Source organism: Thamnophis sirtalis, unplaced genomic scaffold (genome assembly GCF_051295495.1).
Source record: "Thamnophis sirtalis isolate CommonGarterSnake01/CBP01778 unplaced genomic scaffold, rThaSir2_p1.2 scaffold_3, whole genome shotgun sequence".
Taxonomy (NCBI): Eukaryota; Metazoa; Chordata; class Lepidosauria; order Squamata; family Natricidae; genus Thamnophis; species Thamnophis sirtalis.
In genome coordinates this window covers 11175369-11198710 of record NW_028261383.1, presented here as the reverse complement: position 1 = coordinate 11198710, position 23342 = coordinate 11175369, and the positions used below count along the sequence as shown (strand labels likewise).

General features: G+C 42.5%; 1 protein-coding gene across 1 annotated transcript; it reads right to left on the bottom strand.

The window, feature by feature from the left end:
• Positions 1–10981: 10981 nt before the first annotated feature.
• On the bottom strand, positions 10982–23005 carry LOC148047167 (vomeronasal type-2 receptor 26-like). Its single transcript, XM_087707982.1, has 4 exons — positions 22760–23005; positions 20888–21115; positions 12800–12926; positions 10982–11877 (listed from the first exon to the last, which is right to left on the bottom strand). The coding sequence occupies exons 1-4, from the start codon at positions 23003–23005 to the stop codon at positions 10982–10984; spliced, it is 1497 nt and encodes a 498-aa protein (XP_087564108.1).
• Positions 23006–23342: the final 337 nt, after the last annotated feature.

Below are 23342 nucleotides of genomic sequence, written 5' to 3'. Positions count from 1 at the left end.
TCCATCTCTTTCTTCTTTGACTCTTTTCTTTGCAAACCATGTCCCACTCAGTCTGAACAAGTGTACCTCTTTGTTCCAGGACACCATTTAACAATAGTGGGGTCTCATTGCTTAGTTAAAAACTCCATTTGATTCCACTTCCCCTGCTCTAAACTCTCTGTAGGACCACAGATACCTATCATCATAAGATAGGAGATGTAGAAACCACTTTGGGCTAAGAAGCTAAGCATAATTAGCTCACATCAGAAGGTGAAGGGTTGGAGTGAGAAAAAGTCTAGAAGAAACAAAAGTGAAGAATGTTTCATAAAATGTTCCATAACTGTTTCATAAAATGTCAGTGATAAGAGGGATCATCATTCATAGTGAAGATATCTGGGATCACTTCTCCATGCCAGGTGACTCCTCTATCACCTCAATGCAGTTTCATAAGCACAATTTGCAAGTAGCAAAAAGGCCCCCATAGTCATTCTCATAGATTTTTCTCTTGGCAATCTCCCCATTGACTTGCAAACCAGTTGTTGACAGTTTTTTTCCCCTGTGGGCACATAGGATTTCATTCTGGCTTTACTGCCAGAATTTGTTCAGTGCACTTCTGGGTTTTAAATTTGGACCTCTCTGCATGTATTCTTTGGCATATTTCTCATTAGGTTTCCAGACTCTGCAGCAGTGGTGGGTTTCCAAAATTGTTCGAACCTACTCTGTGGGTATGGCCTCCTTTGTGGGAGTGGCTTGCCGCCCATGTGACCAGATGGGAGTGGCTTCTCGCCCATGTGACCGGATATGAAGATGCCGATGACACTTGTCAGAACCACCTTAAATTACCTCACACACAGCACTGGTATGCATAAGAATATGATGAAAACTTGTTTTTTAAAAGGCATCTTTGGTTTGCATTAAAACAACTTCAACACATGCAATGTTCTGATTGCACCACAAATGCATCCTTACCTTTCACAGAGGCACTGAGTTTTATAAATATGAGCAAGATAGTGTAGAATAACCATATCCAAGGACCAGTGGTGGGTTTCAAAAATTTTTGGAACCTCTACTGTAGGTGTGGCCTGCTTTCTGGGTCCACTGGTGGAACCTCTTCTAACCGGTTCGGTAGATTTGATGAACTGGTTCTACCGAATAGGTGTGAACTGGTAGGAACCCACCTCTGCTCTGCAGTAACAACTATGCATGGGGAGAGATAAAGGACATCTGCTCACTATTCTTTTCATTCTTTTTCCTTTTAATAAGATTTTTTAAATTATATTTTTATTGCTTTTTCATCTATAACACTTTACAATCATCACATTAACATTGTTGTGTCATCATATCTGTATATATCAATCTTATGTCACTTCTATATTTATATACATTCATTTACAATTCTATATATTCCTCTATTACTTCTTGGCTAGATTAACTTTATTTGTGTTATACAACCATTTATACTAGTTATCCCAAATTTCATAGTATTCAGACTTTATTCTTTAATCTTAATGTTAAATTATCCATTTCTGCACAATTTAAAATTTTCTGAATCACTGAATCAATCTGGGGGGATATTACTCTGTTTCCAACATTGGGCAAATGTAATTCTGGCTATAGTCAACAGATGTATTAATATATATTTGATTTTCTTTCTATATTTCCCTTTGGTTATTCCTAGCAGAAAAAGTTCTGGTTTATACTCAGTTTGTTCCTCTGTAATTTGTTGTATCCATTTCCAAATTTTAACCCAATACTTTTGAGTTTCCAGACAGGTCCACCGTATATGAGAGAAAGTCCCTTGCATTTTTTTGCACTTCTAACGTTGGGTTCATGTTTGAATACATTTTGGCCAATCTCATTGGTGGTAAATGCCAATGATAAAAACATTTTGTACTTGTTTTCTTTGTATGCTGCTGATCTTGTTAATTTATAATTTGTGTTCCAACTTTTTCCCCAATCCACTAGATCTATGTTGGGTCCAAATTTTTTGGCCCATGCTATCATGCAACCTTTAACTACTTCTTCTTCCAATGTCACTTCTAATAAATATGTGTACATTTTTGTAATAAATTTATCTTCTGGCCCCGTTCAAATTTTATCTATTTGTTGTAATTGGGTGTAGATTCCACATTCTTTTACATCTTTTTTGTACTTCGCTTGTAATTGAATATATGGCCACCAATCTATATTTATATTTTGCTCCTTTAATTGTAGATTTGTTTTCAAATTCCCCTGAATATTTAACATTTCTCTGTATGTAACTATTTTAGATAGAACTAGTGCATTGGAATGTATCATGGCTTCAAAAGTGGAAAGCCATGTCGGTATTTTCATATAGTGTTTTTCCCTAATTTTGTTCCAGACCTGTATCAGTGCATCTCTAATATAGTGTTTATGGAAATATTTTTGTTTCTTCCCCCCCCCCTTCCCATAAGGAGAAATGCCATCCTTTTTGCAAATCGTGACCTTCTAGTGTTAATACTCTTTTGTTTTTTTTAAATAAATCCAATCCCTAATCTACACTAACACTGCTGCTTTAAAATAAAGCTCCCAGTCAGGGAGTCCCATACCACCTCTGCTTCTGTTATCCTGTAACATTTTCAGTTTTATCCTAGCTTTTTTCCTTGCCATATAAATTTTAATATAATCTTGTTCAGTTCAGGGAAAAAGTTTTTCTCTAATTTTATTGGAATTGTTTGGAATAAGTATGGGAGTCTTGGTAATATATTCAATTTTATCGCTGCTATTTTCCCTAATAACTAGGGAAGTTCCCTAGTAACTTCCATAATTCTGAATCTTTTTTTATTTGTTGCACTAATTTTGTATAATTATTTTCTTTTATAGTTAAGCACTTTGCAATTAGACATATTCCAAGATATTTAACTTTTTAACTTTCTCACTTGCAATCCTATTACCCTTTCTAATTCTTTTTTTTTGTTCTTGTTCTTCCTTCAAATTTTTAGCTATCATTTTGGTCTTTTCTCTATTGATCCTAAACCCTGCTACATCTCCATATTTTTCTATTTCCCAAATTAAGCTATTTCCTGTTTCTAGCATATCTTCCATAATAAATACCAAATTGTCTGCAAAGGCTTGGATTTTATACTCCTCTCTTTTAATTTTGGTTCCTCTTAGCTCCAAATTTTGTCTAATTCTTATTAGCAGACTTTCTAGTGTCAGAATAAAGGGTGATAGAGGCCTTACTCCTTTCATTATTTTAAAGATCTCTGTACATTTAATAATATATTTGCTCTTCGGGTAGAATATATTGCTTCTATTAACCTTTCAAATTGCTCCCCTAATTTCATATTCTTAATCTGTTGTATCATGAATTTCCAATTTAAATTATGGAATGCTTTCTGTGTGTTCAGAAAAAAAAAACCATGTGTGACTTGTTTCTCTGGATGCATCTCATAATACTCTAAGAAATTTACTATTATTCTGGTATTGTTCCTAATTTGCCTTGTTGGGAGAAAACCATTTTGGTCTGGATGTATGTATTCATTCAAACTTTTTACAGTCTCTCTGATATTATTGTTGTGCATATTCTTTTAATAAGACTTGAATGTATATTCCTCAGTAGAGATTTCTCATTGCAACCGAAATGGAGGAATTTTGCCATTCTTATTTTTTATATTTTGTGCAATATTGTCCATTTTCTCTCCCATTCCAGCTTCATTCCTTCCTTCAAAGCTCTCAGTTTTACAATAATTGCATTGATGGGGTATATTTGGATGAGAATGGAGAGCTGATAGCAGAGCTGGACATTGTGAACTGGGTCTTTTTCTCCAATAGGTCTGTTAACAAAGTGATATTTGGAAGCCTAGAAAGACAAGGATCCTTGGATTTCCAGTTAGTTCTCAACCAGAAAGCTATTGCAAAGACGAAAGTGCTGAACAAGGTGAGTAATAGACTTTATTCTGCTATTTTTGAAGGCCTCACCTGGGGGACTGTAGGATTTGGGCAGAGCCAGACTTGGGATGCCATCTCATTTTCCCAGAGGAAAAACATTTTCTTGGCTAATATTTTCAGGTGTCTAGGAGAAATATATTCTTAACTATTCCAGTTAAATGTTTATAAGTGTCTTGCAAGGGAGTAACATTTAAATGATTTGTTTCACCAAAGCAGAGAATCCATTCAACATTCTCTCCAATATACAGTATACACTGGGAAAGTAAACTAAATATTGTTGTGTGGAAAACATTAGAAGATAATTAGGTAAACAACAAACAGCCTGATAAACTACAACAATCAACCATCAGTTTGATGAGCTACAAGTGATAGGCTTCAAATGTTACAAAGCTAAGCCTTCAACTGAAGCTTCTGAAACTTTTCCTTTCGCCGAATTTCGGATATATAATAATTCATTTTGGGAATGTTATTGCTTTCTTTCTCTTTGCTCAGCCCTGGCCTCCTTCCAGGTGTGTGGAAAGCTGCCGTCCTGGATTTATGAAGGCAGCTCAGGAAGGGAGGCCCATCTGCTGCTATGATTGTCGTCTTTGTGCAGAAGGAACCATCTCTACCATGGAAGGTGAGTAACAGCAGGAGAAAGGAACAGACTTTGGGGAGAAAGTGATGTTGTCCATGAAAGTGCAATTTCAAAAGCTTGTCCATAGTGGATCTGCTCCTTTTGAGTATTGATTGAGATAACAACAGACAAGATGTTTTGTACGAGCTTGATTCCAATAAGAAAAGTCATACATCAGGGGTGCTTTTTAAGTCAGGCTTCATCCAGTTGCTTTTGATTAAAATATTAATTAATTAATTATTATATAAGGCTGGGTAGCCTTATGTAACAATCCTCTGACTGCTCCATATGTTCAGGCTCTGAGATTGGCTCTGAGATTGACCTGCCCAGGTTCTGCTGGAGGTTCTGAGTCCAATAATTGTCTGAGTCCTGGCCAAAGAGGAGGCAAAAAAGTTATTATCTGAGTCCTGCTCCATGAAGAGGCAAAGAGAATCATAAGTTGGGACTGAATTTAACTTAAAATCATCCTCTTGTTGTTTCTAAAAAATAGAGGGATGCATTCTGATGCCCTCACTCCATATCCAGTTCATCTTCATGAGCAATTCCATCTAACATTTCTTTTTCCATGGTAGTGATCATCCACTTCAGTTGATATAAGCTATGCTAAGTGATACTTCACATGTACTTCATGCCTTTGCAGGAAGGATGTCACTGGTGCCTTAAACCTTTGAGAAAATGCTGGCCTTGAATTTTCAACCAGTTCATTCATGGAAATGTAAAATGCTGGATCTCCTTTCCTTCCTTCCTTCCTTCCTTCCTTCCTTCCTTCCTTCCTTCCTTCCTTCCTTCCTTCCTTCCTTTCTTCCTCCTCCCTCCCTCCCTCCCTCCCCCTTTCTTTCTTGAATCTTTTCTTTCTCACTTTTCTTTCAACAGTAAAAAAGAAAACAAATTAAGTTGTTCTTGCTGGAGAGAAATGAAGAAACATATTGATTTCATATATACACCAACATTTCAGACCAACAACATTTTTACTCAAACAATGCACTTTATAAAAAGACATGTTAAAGGAAATCCTGCTGTTCTTCTTTTTCAGATGCAGAAAAATGTGCCAAATGTCCAGAAGATCAACATCCAAACAGCAATCGGGATCACTGTATTCCCAAAATTATAAACTACCTTTCTTATAAGGAAAATCTGGGGATCGTCCTGACTTCCATTGCCTTGTTCCTCTCTTTAACCATAAGCTTTGTCTTGGGACTTTTCATTCAATTCCTGGAAACACCAATTGTCAAAGCCAACAACCGAGACCTCTCCTACATTCTCCTGGTCTCCCTTCTGCTTTCCACCTTAACCTCTTTCCTCTTCATTGGCAGTCCAACTAGATTGACCTGCCTCCTCCGACAAATAGCCTTCTGTATCAGCTTCTCCATTGCCATTTCTTCCATCTTGGCCAAAACAATCACAGTGGCGCTAGCTTTCTTGGCCACCAAACCAGGAAATAAAGTGCAGAGATGGTTGGGGAAAAGCTTGGCCAACTCCATTGTCGTTTCCTTTTCTGGTCTTCAAATTGTCATCTGCAGCATCTGGTTGGGCACTTTCCCCCCATTCCCTGACTCTGACATGCACTCCCAACCTAGAGAGATCATCTTACAATGCAATGAAGGTTCTATCATCATGTTTTATGTCGCCCTCATGTACATGGGCTTCCTGTCCACTATCTGCTTCATGATGGCTTTCTTGGCCAGGAATCTCCCTGGGGCCTTCAATGAAGCCAGGCTGATCACTTTCAGCATGCTGGTCTTCTGCAGTGTCTGGGTGACTTTTGTGCCCACCTACCTGAGCACCAAGGGGAAATACATGGTGGTCGTGCAGGTGTTCTCCATCTTGGCCTCCACTGCTGGTCTGCTGAGTTGCATTTTCATCCCCAAGTGCTATATTATTGTTTTTAGGCCAGATCTGAATACCAAAGAACATTTGGTGTTAAAATAAAATAATAAAAAATTAACGCATCTATTATTTTCTAGAAATTAAATTTTGTAGGCTCCCTTAATATGTTTTGCCCATTTTGTCCAATAGCTATAAACCAAGTCTTAATTTTATTCACAAGTGTGTGTATAATCAGTTTCCAGATGAATGGGACTGTTTAGTAGACAAATTAAGATATAAGGAATATGGTGTGGCAGCGCATAATGACAGGGTAATTTTTTATCAGAATGTTCCCAAAGCAACCCATGAATGCAAAGAGGCAAAGATATTTTTCTTTGTAAATTTCAGAAGGACAAGATGTAATTCAAGATTTCTTATACTGCTATTTATGAATGTGCATGTATGCACCATTGTCTTCTTTTCTACATAATTTTCCCCTCCTTTCTGAAGAGTGTGTGTGTGTGTGTGTGTATGTGTATGTGTGTGTGTGTATGTGTGTGTGTATGTATGTATTTATGTATGTATGTATGTATGTATGTATGTATGTATGTATGTATGTATATGGCTACCATACTAATCTAAAGATGACTCTGGACTCCAAAGAGTCTTAAAAGACTTTTATCTCTTTTAAGAAATCACAACATATATGTTGTCCTCTAACTGGCAGGCTCCAAAACACAAAGCCACTCGATCTTCCAATGTTTAGCTGAAGCCTGTTCTTTCCTATCTAAACATCATAGCCTCCAGGAACATGGTTAAGACATTCACATCAACATTTAATTCACCAGTATCAATTGACCAGTAGCAGAAATATATCCCTGAAGATAATTTGGTAATGAAATGTCTGCAAGAAAACAACCAAGGTCAGAGAGCACCAAGAACTCCTCACTGCAACCCCAAGGTACAAATATTTTTTCTTTATTGGCAGAAATATAAAAATAAGTATCATCAACAAGCTGGTGATAGCCCACACTATAGTGATGGTTGAGCTTAGCTAGCAGCTTCACATAGATGTTGAATAGGAGAAAAGAAATAATTAAGCCCATCAACAACTGAAAAGCAGGGGCCAAGAATAGGACCTCTCTTCACCAATCACCACACCTGACTGGTATTGACTTTCAGAGAAAAGAGGCAAACCAGCACAGCACCATGGTGCCCACCCCAGTCCTCTGAGCTGATTGAGAAGGATACTGTGGCCACTGGTATCCTAGGCCATTGAAAGATCAAGTAGGGCAAGCATGGATGCACAGCCTCCATCCCGTCCTCACCAGAAGTCATGAAAAAGAGTGTCCAATGCCATTTCAATTCCATGTTTGGGCCTCAATCCTGATAGGTTTCCGAAGGAAGCACTAATTAATTCATGAGCCTCAAATTTCAAAAGAAATCCAGCCAATTACTAGGAGCAACATTTTGGCAATTACCAAAGCGGAGTCAGCTGTGCCCTCGCATAATTTATGGGCCCCTATGACCCTATTCCCCCCCCCATGGGTATGTCATAAATCACATTCTCCAATGGAGCACGTTCATAGGCTGTAGCAACCACAACCCTCCTGCTTCCTCCAGTAAGCAGAGATACAATCTGGAGAAAGGCATGTGTGGAATGTGCTTTAGGTCGAGGCAGCTGAACAGCTCAGTCAGTTCTCCCTCCTCCTGATTATGGAAACTTGAAAGTGGGCCTCGAATGCTTTTACAAGTTGACATTCGGCCTCCCTCACTACCTGAAGGCGACCTGCGCAAAGCAAAAACAATTTATATACAGGTATAGAATTTAAGGACACAAAACCCCACCAAGGCCTGCTTGGATTTTCTGTTGTGGAATTTTGCTATAAGGTGATCCACCTGGATATTCCTACTCTTTATCCAAGATCCCTCTGACAAGGGGTAGCCCTTCCACTTGATTAAGTATTGGAGTTGTCTCCTGTGCCACTTCAAATCGAGGATTTGCTGCACATCATAATGAATTTGGCCCCCTATGACCACGGGTTTGTGGGCTCATACCATAGTGACCTCAGGGTCGATCTGATCATGGATGTTAAGAGGCTACTATGGAATACCAGATGTATCTTCCCTAGCAGTTGGGGAAATTTCAATTGCACTGTGACTGGGTTGATGATCTTTACTATGGGGAATGGTTCCATAAATTTTGGCCCCAGTTTCTTGCTAGGGAGTTTTAACTTCAAATATTTTGTGGAGATTCCCCCAATTGGAATGACTATTGTGGAGTTCGGTGTTTATCTGCCTGCTTCTTATAGGTTTATGCTGCTTTAGCTAGCTCTTTCTTAACATTCTCCCAGGTGGCTTTCAACGTTGACATCCAATTGGTCAAGCTGACTGAGGAGGGGCGATCCCTTGGGTACTCAGGCATAGGGATGAAGTCCATGCAATTCACTACTTTGAATGGAGTTAGTCCCATGCTACTGTGAACAACATTATTGCATGCATCCTCAGCGAAAGACAGGAGGTCCACCCAATTGGACTGCTGATAGTTCACGTAGCACCTTGGGTACTGCTTTACTATGGTGTTCAGTCTGTCTGGCCCTCCATTGGTGCTTGGATGAAAAGTTGAGCTAAGGCCCTGGGATGACCCAATGGACTGCAGGAACTCCCTCCAGAACTTAGCCATAAATTGGACCCCTCTGTCTGAGATAATTCTTCGTGGTACTCCATGCAGGTGGTAGATGTGCTTCAGGAACAGTTTGGCCAGCTGGTGGTCTGAGAATAGTCCACTGCAGGGTATGAAGTGGGCCTGTTTGGAGAACAGGTCTATTATAGTCCAAATCACTATGTTCCCCCCAGTTTTCAGCAAAATAGTCCACTATAAAGTCTATTGTGATTTCCTCCCATGGTCTCATTGACTCTGCTTCCGGTTGCAGCAGTCTGGGGTTTTTTTTTCCTGGTCATTTCTTCATTGTGGCACAGATGGTGCAATTTTTCACATAACTGTCCACATCTTTCTTTATGCTGGGCCACAAGAGTTTCATCCGTGCTAAGTGTAAAGTCTTTAGGAACCCAAACCGGCCTGCCGGTTTGACGTCGTGGGTCCACTGGTGGATCAAGGTGCATAGGGATTCTGGGACATAGAGTTTTGTCCCCTTCCATTCTAGGTCCTCTCTTTTTGTCAAGATGAGAACCAGGGGTCTACTACCAGTTTGTTTTTTAATCTTGTGTTAGATTGCTTGGGGGTTGGTCTTGCCGGTCACAACATTATTGTCTGGTGGTCAATTGGGCAGCTATTTGACAATGGTATATATGGCATTCTGATATTTCCTTGGGATCTGTTCAGTCCCTGGGGTTTTGTGGCTGCTAGTTGTTCTGGTTAGCTCTTTTGGAGAGTTCCCTGCATGGGCAGTGTTTCTATTTGCTGGTGTATGGGTGTGGGGTGGGGGTTGGGCCCCCTTGCTATCCTCAGTCTGTAATTACCCCTTTGCTACCAGATGGTTGGTCCCTACTTGTCTAGCCAGGAGAGTCCCAGTATGACTGTATCTGTCATTTTGGGGACTATTATGCATCAAATTACTTCCCAGTGATATACTAGTTCTAGCCTCACTGGTTTAGTCAGGTGGATGTCATAGGCTCCCCCCACTAGGGACCCATTAACCTTTTTAAACCAGAAAAATGTGGGCTCTTTGCTCTGATCCCCAGTTTCAGGACTGTGGTTAGGTTATCAAGCATCTAATGCAGCCTGAGTCTATTAGGGCATGAAAAGTCCCCTGGGTTCCCATTTTTGGGGCTGTGAGGCATATTGGAAATACAAAAGGGTTATCTGGTTCACTCTGTTTCAAACATGAAGGGAGGCATGTTAAAATATTCATGACTGGGAGAGACATGGGAACAAGGTCAGCCAATGAATAGGCATAGCAATTAAGTCAGCCAATGGGAGCTTAAACAGATCTGATTCTGTGCAGAGAATTGAAACAGAAACCTTTAAGCACTCTGCTGCTTTATGAAGTAACTTAGCAGTCTTTCTGGGCTTGTCTGCTAAAATGAAGCTAACTGCATGTGTTTGCCTGTACTTCTCCTGCCTTGTGTTTACTTGGAAGAACCACCTTTTGGTATTGTACATTTATTCATCTATTCTTATGTATATAAAGAAGTTAATGAATCCAGCTGAACAAGTTATCTGTGTGTGCTTTCTGGATTTGAATTCATGCAACAAACTCTGAAAATAGTCAAACTGAACACCCCTCTCTCAACACAGCCCTTTCAACAGTCTTCCACACCCATTTGCAGGTGACTCTGCTAACACAGATAAACTTCCAAATGAACTTAATGACTCACTAAAAGAATGCAAATGACCACTATGTTCAAGGAACATAAAACCTTCCGTTCCCCATCACCCAGTCAGAGATGAAGAAGCTTCTTGGATGAGAAGAAAAACACATTCAAAGAAAGACCAGAAAATCCAGTTACCTCTTGAAAAAGGACTTTTCGGACAACCATGACGTGGACGACTGACAATCTCCATACACATTTCTATCACTTGAAGAAATGGTGGAATTGAATGATTGAGACCACATACTTAGTGTTTTTAAAAGAACATTAAAGTACCAAATACTGTTTGTTACAATTATTAACTGACATTTCTGAGATCCATATAAATATGCTATTTTATTTTGACATCAAATATTCTTTTGTATTCAAATTTGGTCTTAAAATAATAATGTAACATTTGGGTAGGAATATTAATAACAACAGACTAGCACTAGAAGCCAACATGGAGAAGACCTGCACAGCCACCATATACTTCCCCTTGGTGCTCAGGTATGTGGGAACAAAGGATATCCAGACGCTGCAGAAGACCAGCATGCTGAAGGTGATGAGCTTCGCTTCGTTGAAGGCCCCAGGTAGATTCCTGGCAAGGAAAGCCACCGTGAAGCAGATAATAGCCATGAAGCCCATGTAGCCAAGGGCAAGGTAGAACATTGCAACAGAGCCTTGATTACATTGCAGGATGATCTCTGCAGGTTGTGAGTGCATGTCTGACTCAGGGAATGGGGGAGAAGTGCCCAACCAGATGCTGCTGAGGAGAACTTGGACACAAGAACAAGAAAGGATGATAGAATTGGACAAGGTCTTTCCCAGCCATCTCTGTATATTATTTCCTGGTTTTGTGGCAAAGAATGCTAACACCACCATGACAGTTTTGGCCAAGACAGTAGAAATGGCAACTGAAAAGATATTGCTGAATGCCATTTGTTGGAGAAGGCAAGTGGCTGTCTTTGGCTGACCAATGAATAGAAACGAGGTCAAGAAAGAAAGCAGAAGGGTGATGAGGAGGATATAGGAGAGATCCCGATTGTTGGCTTTGACGATGGGAGTTTCCTGGAATTTAATGAAGATTCCCAAGACTAAGCCTGTTACCAAAGATAAGAACAAGGCAAGGGAAACTAAGATGATCCCCACATTTTCTTGATAGGATAGGAAAGTTTCAGTCTTAGGTAGACAGCCATCTCGGTTGATGTTTGGATACTGTTCTGCAGGACATTTGGTGCATTTCTCAGCATCTGAAAAGAGGAAGATTAACATCTACATCAAGGTTTTTCCATTCCAGGCATCATTGGAGTGTAAGTGGTGATGTGTGGACAAATGAGTTTGGAGAAAGGTAGTATGCAGTAATGTTTTGCAAATTTAAGTAGTATAACACAAAAGGATAAGAGCACAAGGAAAACAAGAATCTACACCACACATTCCCAGGATAACCTGTGGCTGCATTTACGTTGCACTGTTTGAATTCCAGATTCCATGAACCACATTTTAGAAGTGAATTACAAAGTAATGCATTACATAGCCCTCCCACCAATGATCAATGAAGGTATGGTCATTAACTAGACTAGTTCAAACACAAGAAGGAATGAAGGGTTGGACTCAAGGTTGGACTCAAGACTCAAGTGGGTGGCCCATTTCATCTCTGATTCTTTTAAGATGGAAGATATTTCTCCAATAAACTCAGCTGCTGGTGTTCATTTTTAAACCCGCTGGTAAGGAAGCTGTTTTATTAAATGATCCTTTGCAAATGTCAAGACCACCTTCTACTTAGACCAAGGAAATGGCCAGATCTCCTATTTGTATACTAACTCCCCTGGCTCTTGGATTCCCCAGTATCTTTATCCTCAGAAGCATGCCAGGAAAGCAAGCACCAATAGTTTCCATCTTTTGGGCATCTCTTTTGAGAATGGATTGGGGGGAGAGCCACAGTTTTACATTCTTTTCTGTGACTCCAAAAAAATAAAAAAATAAAATGTCCCTCATTTCTCATATAGAAGCTTTTTAAAGGAAGAAGGGAGGAAGGAGAGTCTTACTTTTACCACTGTCTATGCAATACATTATATGTATTACAAGATAGTTTTTTTTCCTAAAGCTAGGCTTAAAAATGTCTATCAAGAGCTTTTCATGAAATATGCCTGCCCCTTTCCTGTTATCACCCACCTTCCATGGTGGAGATGGTTCCTTCTGCACAAGGAAGACAGTCGTAGCAGCAGATAGGCTTCCCTTCCTGAGCCACCTTTCTGAATCCAGGACGACAGCTTTCCACACACCTCGAAAGAGGCAGCGGCTGAGGAAATAGACATATAACACCAAGATGATGACCTTATGTAGATTTAATAGAGAATGTTTCAGTAAAAACAGAAGTCTGTATTTTCATGGAACTGGAAGGGACCTAAGAGGTTTTCTAGTCCAGCCCCCTGCTAAAAAGCAGGAGACCCTAAACCATTTCAGACAAGTGACTGTGTATTCTCTTTTTAAAAACCTCCAGTGATGAAGCACCCACAACTTCTGAATGCAAGCTGTCCATTGGTTAATTGTCCTCACTATTAGAAGGCTTCTCCTTAATTCCATGATGCTTCTCTCCTTGATTAGTTTCCATCCATTGTTTCCTGTCCTGCCTTCTGATGCTTTGGAAAATAAGTTGGCCTTTTCTTCTTTGTGGCAGACACTCAAATACTGAAATACTGCTCTCATGTCACTCCTAGTTCTTTGTTTCTCTTGAGTAGCTACACCCAATTCCGGCAACCAGGAATTCTTCATATGTTTTTGTCTCCAGGTCTTTAATCATCTTAGTTGCTCTTCTTTCCACTTTTTCCAAAGTCTAAACATTTTTTCTAGAAGTTGCTCCAGGGTTGGTTCCAATATCACATCTGCCAGCTCCTTCAGAACTCTGGGATGTAATCCATCAGGTCCTGGTGATTTATATTCATCAAGATCAGATCGGCGTTCCCTAACCATTTTCTTGCTTATTTAGATTTTTATTTCTAGTCTGTCCTTTATAGTTATAGTGAAGACTGATGCAAAGAATGAATTAAGTTCCTCTGCTTTCTCTCTAGTGTCTGTTACTTCCTTGCCATCTTCCTCTGTACCGACTGTACTGTTTCCTTGACTTTTTTCTTGTTATTTATAAGTTGAAAGAAACTTTTTTAAAGTTATCTTTCACTTTTGTTGCAAACATTTGTTCATTCTGAGCCTTTGCTTTCCTGACTTCAGCTTTCCAGATTCGGGCTATCTGCTGATATTCTGCCTTAGTTATGTGACCCTCTTTCCATTCTTTGTACTTGTCCTTTTTGTTTTTCAGCTTATCAGAGAGATCTTTTTGCAACCAATCTGGTTTCTTCTTGGATTTCTTGCTTTTCTTTTTCAGAGTTATTATGCTTGACAGGGCTTTTATGATAATCTTTTACAGAGTTTCCCATGCTTCTTCCATTGTTTCCCCTTTTATGACTGTCATCCATGGCATCTTTCCTAGGCTCTCTCTCTGAGTTTATTAAAATAAGCTCTTTTGAAGTTTAAGACACTGGTTGGATTATGTTCTATTGCTTTTGTTTTTATTATATTGAATTCCAATATGATGTGGTCACTCTCACCCAAAGTTCCATCAACTTCAACTCCCTCTGTCACTTCCTCTTTATTAGTAATAATTACCTCCAGTATAGCTGGTTTCTTCCTCTACCTTTTGGATGACAAAGTTGTCAACTAGATTAATAGGAATCTATTTGATCTCCCTCTTGCTGCAGAGTTTGACTCTCTGTTGATATCAGGGCAGTTAAAGCCTCCCATTACCACTGTAGCATTTTTCCTACATATATTTGTTAATTGATTAGCAAAGGGTTCATCCATTTCTCATGCTTGATTGGGTTGGGTGTCCTGTAATATTGGTGGTATTGGATCTGGGTACTTGAGAGACCACCTACTGCCAATTACCTCCACTAGACCAATTAGATCCCACAGACTAGGCCTCCTCCCAATTCCATCAGCCGGCCAGTGTCGACTGGCGACTACCCGGAGGAGGGCCTTCTCTGTGGCTGCTCCGACCCTCTGGAACGAACTCCCCGTGGAGATTCATACCCTCACCACCCTCCAGGCCTTCCGCACAGCCCTTAAAACCTGGCTGTTCCGACAGGCCTGGGGCTAAAGACTCGCTGCCCCAGTTTGAATGGTATGATTGTTGTGTTTTTTAACCATGTATGGTTTTATGGGTTTTTTTTTTTTGTAACTTTGTTTGTTTTTCCCTCCCTTTGAGTTGTGAGCCGCCCTGAGTCCCCTTAGGGAAAAGGGCGGCATACAAATAAATTAAAATGAGTAAAAATGAGTAAATGAATATACATCTGAATGTTATTCTTTTTTCCTTTCATATTGACCCATATGGATTCTAGGAGGTTTTCATCCTTGGTTTTGCCCATTTCTATAGAAATGCAGTGATCTTTTATATATAATGCAACACCATCTCCTGTCCCAAAGGTGCTTTTTCAGGAGGCAACTGGACTTTCTTTCTTTTTTCTTTTGAAGAAGTTTCACTTCTCATCCATTTGCCTCCTGAAAAAGCACCTTAGGGACACCATGACCTGGATGACTGAGAATCTCTACAGACCTTTAACAGCATCTCCTCTTTTGTTTGGTCTGCTTCTTTTGAGCAGGTTGTATCCTTCTATCAGTACGTTCCAGTCATGAGTTTCATCCCACCAAATCTGAGTAATGGTAGCTATATCAGAATTGCCTTCATGTAGGTTTTTCCTCTTTTCTTTCTTATCTATCTTTATTCCGAACGGCCCGGGTGCCGTTCGGAAGCTAGAGAGAGACCAGGGCACGAGCGATTTCACGGAGGGTCTGGTGCTGGCAGCGGACTGGAGAGATTTTGCTCTCCGAGGCTGCCTTTTACGAAAAACGCTGACGCCGTTCGGGGGTGCCCGGAAGACGCCGCGGCCCAGCTGATTCAGAGCGGCGTTTAAAGACACCGCCCGGGTGCCGCTTGGAAGGCGTCGCGGCCCAACTCGGCTGGAGACGTTGGGTAACTACTGTTTGGAGGTTCGTTGTGACCCGGCTGACCTGAGAGAGCCTTGACTCTCCTCCACTTGCTGGCTGAGAGAATCTCCCCCCCCCCTTTATGCTACTTCTCTGTCTCGTCTGTGTTTTTGGTTGCTGTGGATTTGCACTGGACTATCCATCGCCCCAGGGAGAAGGCGGTCAGCCTGGGACAGCACTGGGAGAGAATGGGAGGTTGTTTTCATCTGCTGCTATTGCACCCCCCTTCCTCTCCCCTCGGCTTGGCCTCCCCTGTCGGTGCATTCTCCCCTCCACTGGGCCGTCGCCACCGCAGGGCCTTTTGCTGGTTGAGATTAGACTCCTCTCGGAATGCGGCCTTTGGACTTTTTGGAGTATATTTTCATCTGCTCTTTTATCTGCATTTTCATCTGCCACGGCCATTGTTGCCTGATGCCGCCTTGGACCTGCTACCACAGATAGCGCCACTACTGGACGAGTGGGGGTACTTACAGTACATAGAAGGCCCTCTCCTTTCCTCAACCATCTTGGACTTTTTTGGACCTTCCCAGAGCTATCCGCACTTTAAACTAATCAATTTTTTGCGCAATTTATAATTTCTTTCTTTTCTTTCATCTTTCTCTTCTTTCTTTGTATGGGCTATGCATGAGGTACGCTTGAGACGAATGAATGTCCCACTTTTATGATCATATTGTTGTAAATTTTGTGTTTTTAACTTTTTACGTGGGGACTGTTTGGGGGAGTGTATGAGTATGCGTGATTCGGAGGACCTGCCGGGAGTTGCGGGGGCCACGGGGGTGGTTGAGGGGACCAGAGACACGGGAGAGGGTCGGGGTATTGCGGTCGTAACAGGGAGGGGCAGATACGGCGGGGACTTTAGGGCAGGCCATTACCGGGGAAGGAGGGTTCGCTACATTACAGAGATCCCTCCTTCCGGCCCTAGGAGTCCCACTCCAAGACCAGATGGCGCAAGTAGTCAGGACCCTGGTCTCAGGCTGTTGTCGCTAAATGCCAGGTCTGTTGTACATAAAGCTCCTCTCGTCCGGGACTTAATTTTAGACGAGAGGGCAGACCTGGCATGTATTACTGAAACCTGGCTGGGCCCAGAGGGAGGAGTCCCCCTTGTAGAGCTGTGCCCAGAAGGATTTCAGGTGCTGCATCAGCCGAGAGCCCAGGGAAGGGGTGGGGGTGTGGCCGCTGTTATCCGGGAGTCGTTAGCTCCTCGTAGGGTCCCTGCTCCGGAGATTGTCGGGTGTGAGTCTTTGCTGTTAAAGTTGGACCTCAAGGGTCAAGTGGGCCTGCTGCTAACGTACCTGCCTCCCAACAGCGTTGCAGCAGCCCTCCCCTCGCTCCTCGAGTCGGTAGCCGAGCTGGCAATTGAGTTCCCTAGGTTGATGGTCCTGGGGGACTTTAATTTGCCGTCGCTCGGTGAAAACTCTGATGGGGTTCAGGAGTTCATGGCTTCCATGACAGCCATGGGCTTGACCCAAGTAATTCGAGGCCCAACCCATTCAGCGGGACACATGCTTGACCTTGTATTTCTCTCGGAGCAGTGGATTTGTGATCTTGGTCTGAGGGGGAGTGACATCATACCCCTGTCGTGGTCAGACCATTGCCTACTGAGGCTCGACTTCCGGAGGCCAAACCCCCACTGTAGGGAGGAGGAACCGACCAGGTGGTTCCGCCCCAGGCGTCTTATGGAACCGTCAAGGTTCCAGACAGAGCTTGGGGTTATTCCTGACACTTTCGCCCACAGTCCGGTGGAGACTCTGGCTGCTGCGTGGCACTCGGCAGCGTCGGAGGCCCTCGACCGGATTGCGCCACTGCGGCTCCTCCGAGGCGGTGGATCCCGGAGACCCCCTTGGTTCACCGAGGAACTCCGGGAGATGAAGCGCCGGAGGAGATGCCTAGAGCACCGTTGGAGGTCCGATAAGTCCGAGTCGAACCGGGCAATGGTAACCACCTGCACCAGGGAATACACCAGGGCACTTAGGGCAGCAAAAAGATCGCACATAGCCACCCTGGTAGCATCCGCTGAGTCCCGTCCAGCCGCCCTGTTTAGGATAACCCGCTCCCTATTGAACAAAAGGGAGGCGGGGGAACCCTTGCAGGGCAGAGCTGAAGAGTATGCCCAATTCTTAGCGGACAAAATTGCTCGGTTTCGGTCGGACTTGGACTCCACCCCCGCAGTTCCAGCCGAGGCGCAGGGGGACCAAGTAGAACAGCTCTGGGTTGAGTTTCAGGACGTTACCCCCGGGGATGTGGACAAGGCCATGAGAGCTGTAAGTACCTCCACCTGCGTCCTGGATCCGTGTCCCTCATGGCTGGTTACTAACTGCAGTGAGGTGACACGAGGCTGGATCCAGGCGGTTGTAACCGCCTCCCTTCGGGAGGGGAACTTCCCCGCCACACTGAAAGCGGCGGTGGTGAGACCCCTCCTGAAGAAACCATCCTTGGATCCAGCTGTTCTTAATAGCTATCGTCCAGTCTCCAACCTTCCCTTTCTGGGGAAGGTTGTTGAGAAGGTGGTGGCCTTCCAGCTCCAACGGTCCTTGGAAGAAGCAAACTACCTAGACCCCTTCCAGTCAGGCTTCAGGCCCGGTTACAGCACAGAAACCGCTTTGGTCGCATTGATGGATGATCTCTGGAGAGCCAGAGATGAAGGACGTCCCTCCATCCTGGTCCTCCTTGACCTCTCAGCGGCTTTCGATACCATCGACCATGGTATCCTTCTGCGACGACTGCGGGAGGTGGGAGTGGGAGGCACCGTGTTACGGTGGTTCTCCTCCTACCTCTCGGACAGGTCACAGTCGGTGTTAGTGGGGGGGCAGAGATCGTCCCCTAGGCCCCTAAATTATGGGGTGCCTCAGGGCTCGGTCTTATCCCCCCTACTATTCAACATCTACATGAAACCGCTGGGAGAGATCATCCGCAGGCACGGGATTAGATACCATCAATATGCGGACGATACTCAATTGTATCTGTCCGCCCCGTGCCAACTCAATGAAGCGGTAGACGTGATGAGCCGGGGCCTTGAGGCCGTTATGGACTGGATGAGGGTTAACAAGCTTGTGCTCAACCCAGAAAAGACCGAGTGGCTGTTGTGTTTTCCTCCCAAAGATTTGGCTACTATTCCACCACTCAGGCTGGGGGGTCAAATTTTATACCCCTCAGAGAGGGTTCGCAACTTGGGAGTCCTCCTGGATCCACAGCTGTCATTTGACCACCACTTAACGGCTGTGACCAGGGGGGCATTCGCCCAGGTTCGCCTGGTGCGCCAGTTGCGACCCTACCTGAATCAGGAGGCTCTCACAACAGTCACTCGGGCCCTTGTGACCTCTAGGCTGGAATACTGCAATGTGCTCTACATGGGGCTGCCCTTGAGGAGCATCCGGCGACTTCAGCTAGTGCAGAATGCAGCCGCGCGAGTGATTGCGGGTGCACCCCGATTCACCCGCATAACACCTATCCTCCGCGAGCTGCGCTGGCTACCTGTCGATCTCCGGATGCGCTTCAAGGTGCTATTAATCACCCATAAAGCCCTACATGGCGGTGGATCTGGATACTTGAGAGACCACCTTCTGCCAATTACATCCCTGCAACCGATAAGATCCCATAGATTAGGCCTCCTCCGTATCCCATCGGCCAGCCAGTGTCGGCTGGCAACTACAAGGAGGAGGGCCTTCTCAGCAGTAGCCCCGACCCTTTGGAACGAGCTCCCCGTGGAGATTCGTACCCTCTCCACCGTCCAAGCCTTCCGCATAGCCTTGAAGAACTGGCTCGCCCGTCAGGCCTGGGGATAGGATAGTTACCCCTCCCGAATGATGAATGTATGTTGCTTGCTATTTTATTACATGTTTCTGTCTTAATGTCTGTATTCCCCCTTCCCAGTTTTGTGTGAGCCGCCCTGAGTCCCCTCAGGGAAAAGGGCGGCCTACAAATACTAATAAAATTCTAAATTCTAAAATTCTTTGCCTTTTTATATGATTGGTTATCTAGAGGTTATTGCTTGGAATAAGGTTCTAAAGATCATAAAGATTGTTACCCCCTCAGTTGGGTCTATGAGAATGGCCTATCACCATGGCCAATTCACCAGAGTCAACTTGAGGCAGGAGGGGGTGCACAGGTAAACCCACCAGTGGCTGGCCAGGTTAAGTGGTCTTAATAGAATGGACCGTATAAATTTATATTAGCTTGACATTTCACTTTAGTGCACTTGACCTGACTTCTAACTTCTAACTTCCTGACTTCTAACTTCCTCATAAGTATTACAAATATTATGGGGACATGTTCTGCACAAGGATGGCACACGGACGTAATGTGGGTGTAGAATACTAAAAATAGCCAAATGACAGAATAATATGGACATCATCTCAGCACTTTTTCTGTCTTGTTTTTATGACTATTAGGATTCACTTCTGCATTGTATTTTTCCAAAATGTACTTCCCTGTCCTAAACAAGGGGCTTGGACCATCAATATGTATATGCCTATTGTAACGCCTATTGATTTATGAAGTTTGATTAAAAGGTATAAAATCACTGCCCAGGGCGTAGCCCAGGCAGTTCAGATTTTGGTGTGTTAGCACACTGAACTCGATGGATCAATAAACCTGTTTCTCTCGCACTTTCGTGGTCTCGAGTCCTGGTCTTTTGTAAGTAGATTGCTAAACCAAACCTCAATCTGCTGCTACAAACTTGCCATGGCTATCTCAATGTGGGACAACTTGCTACAACATGCCGAGGTCAACCTGCTTTGGAACAAGAATACAGTAATATCAGAGAGAAATAGTGGAATAGAATCATTAAAGAAAAGATGCAAAAGGAGGGACAGAATGAAATGTGAATGACAAAAATTAAAATAATTTTTAATTTATGTTAAATAATTAAATAGCATTGTTAAGTTCTCCAGTAGCGAGTTGTCCCATGGCAAGTTGGCCATGGTGTGTTGTCCAGGAGTGAGTTGGCTGTGACGACTTGGCCATGGTAAGTTGGCCATGGATAGTTGACCATGGTGGGCTGGCAGCAGGTGAGTTGGCTGTGGCAAGTTGTTCCATTCTGTCCTCAATTTTAGTTTAAAGATTAAGAAGTAACAACATTTACAGATTATGAAGACATTCACAATTGTCAGAGCCAAATCAACTAACATGAAAACTCAAAGGCATTGAAAGAAAACCCCTACCCCATATAAAACATGCAGTGATCTTTTTTGCTACCTTGAGTGGAATAAAGTAAATTAGTCTCACCTTGTTCAGTGTCTCCACCTTTGTGATACTCTTCTGATCTATGGTAACTTTAAAATCCTGGGATGCCCCCTTTTCTACAGTCCCAGATTTCACTCCCTTGAGAGATCCATTTGGGAAAACCACCCAGTTCACAATGTCCAGGTCAGCTGTCAGATCTCCTTTCTCATCCAAATATACCCCTTCTATGGAATTATTGTGGAAATGAGAACTTTGAAGGAAGGAATGCAGCTGGAAGGGAAATGAAGAGTTCAGAAAGAACATCAGAAGTATTTTGGAAAGATCTGTTGATCTACCCTGGCAGGAATTGTAACATTATTCTCTCTGTGTAGAAATCATGCTGAGATCCCCCTCAGTGTAGACCAAGGGATCCTTTCAAAATACTTCTTTTTTTCTCCATCCATTGCTTTCTATAGCCATACTGAAGCAGAAGAAAAAAGCTGGTTGTAGCCAAGGAATGGAGAGTCTCTGGACAAAGGGAATCTTTGATCAGAAGGGCAGTCCATTAGGGTTTGGGATTAAGAGATGTTAGACTGTCCCATCCTATCAGATGGGATTCTGTAGGTTCTCTAGGACACAATTTCCAGAGAAAAAGGCCAAAGTATTGAGACATGGATACAGCATAATATCTTGGTCAAGGAAATAGCTACTAGAAGATCTTTGATTGAAACAGAATGAGATATAAAAGCATTCTCTTTGAAATAAAAATAAAATGGCAAAATTGCAAAAACAAGCATCAGGTAAATTGAAAGGAAAATATACGGAACAATTCATTTTATTTTGCAAACAATTTGCAATTACATTGAATTTGAATTGCAGAATGACGTAACTTCTCAGAATAAGTAACTAAGAAAGCCTCTTAAATTCATTCCCATCTGTGGGAGAATTATCGCTGGTGGGAAAGAAATACCTGCCAAGCTTTCAGCCTTGGAGTTTCCATTTTGGTAAAGACCTTCCTCCCTGATCGCTTGGATGTCTGTTCATCAGCTGAATGTAAGGCCCTTGCCACAGCCCAGATGGTGTTGTAAGTGAGATAGCTGTCCTGAGCCAGCAACCGACCAATCTCCTCTTTCTTCAGAGCCTTCAGACGTTCTCTCTGTCTGCACCGCCACCAGACTTTCACTGAAAAGGCATCCTTAGTGAATGCACATCTAAAGGTTTTCCTCAAAAAATTAAATTTGGATTGAGGGGAGAGACCTAAAGAATTATATTTTCCATACTTCCTTTTCTGTATCAAAAAGGAAAAAATGGCACAAACATACTTAAGGGAATGTGTATCAATCATGAACTCAGAATTAAGGTCCCAGTGAGCTGTAGTGATCCAGACTTTATCCAGAACATGTTGCTGAATATCTTGAAGTATTCTTTCTAAAATCATCATTCCATTCCAGAATGAATTAATCCCCGAACCATAAACAAACACGTTGACTTTTCTCCATTTGAAATATTGTTCAGGTTCCACAACTATATTATGCATATTTAGTGGAAAGCTTTGATATATAACTGTACAAATGCCATTTCTTAGCATCAAAGAAGACATTATCCTTATGAACCTTTCCTCTTGGTCAGTTTCTGAAGTGATAAGGCCAACTAAGGTCCATCTGAAATGGAGGAGCAGCTTGACCATCCCTTGGTACTTGACTCCTTCAGCAGGGAGCATTGAGTAGAAGAAGGGAAAATGAGTTTTATCCCTCAGAATTTGGGAAGCAAAACTGTAACTGACCTAAAAATAATGGAAGATGGTGGTATTTTAAATGTAATATGCAAAATATTATTCCTCTCATTTTCATAATCAAAATCTGCTTTTCATTTGCAGCAGAGGACCTCTCACTGAAAGCTCCATGACTGAAAACTGTCTCCAGAAGAAAGACACACCTGGGGGATTTTGTAGGTGCCCACCATGGTGGACACCTGGATGGAGATGCCAGTCTCAGCCTCTTCCAGAACAGCCACTGTGTTTCTCTGTCTTCCACACCTGTAGTTAGGCACATTGGCCTCCCCATCTGAAAGCAGGTCCAGCAATGGTTCTGTAGTCATTTCTATTTTGAAGAAATTGTCATAGATATTATAACCCAGGGTGATGTTGGGTAAGATATGACCATTCCGATTGATGTCCTCCATGGTGAAAAGGAAGAACAGACTTTTCCAAAAATAGCTGTGTGTTAGTCTGCAAGTACGAACACATCAATGAAAATAATAATTCATTTTTATTCCATAACAATACATTTAATCCACTCAACCACAAATATTATTCTAAATTGTTTAGCGCATTTCAAAATATTACCACAGGAAAATAAAAGAACAATATGAAGTTTTAGTTCATATAATATTTGAAAGAAATTTTGGTTCGTACAATAGTTCAACATTCCAGATGGCTACAATAACACAACGTCACTTTCATGAGTCCGTTTTCAAGCATTTTATTTCCTATTTGATGGGTGGTTCTGTCTTTTAATAG

Excerpts from the sequence above, each read along its gene's own strand:
- LOC148047167 (XM_087707982.1), bottom strand. The coding sequence starts at position 23,005 with ATGGAGGACATCAATCGGAATGGTCATATCTTACCCAACATCACCCTG. Across the intron at positions 21,116-22,759 it reads GCACCTACAAAATCCCCCAG|CTGCATTCCTTCCTTCAAAG; the intron begins GTGTGTCTTTCT and ends TTTCCCTTCCAG. Across the intron at positions 11,878-12,799 it reads AACCATCTCCACCATGGAAG|ATGCTGAGAAATGCACCAAA; the intron begins GTGGGTGATAAC and ends TCCTCTTTTCAG.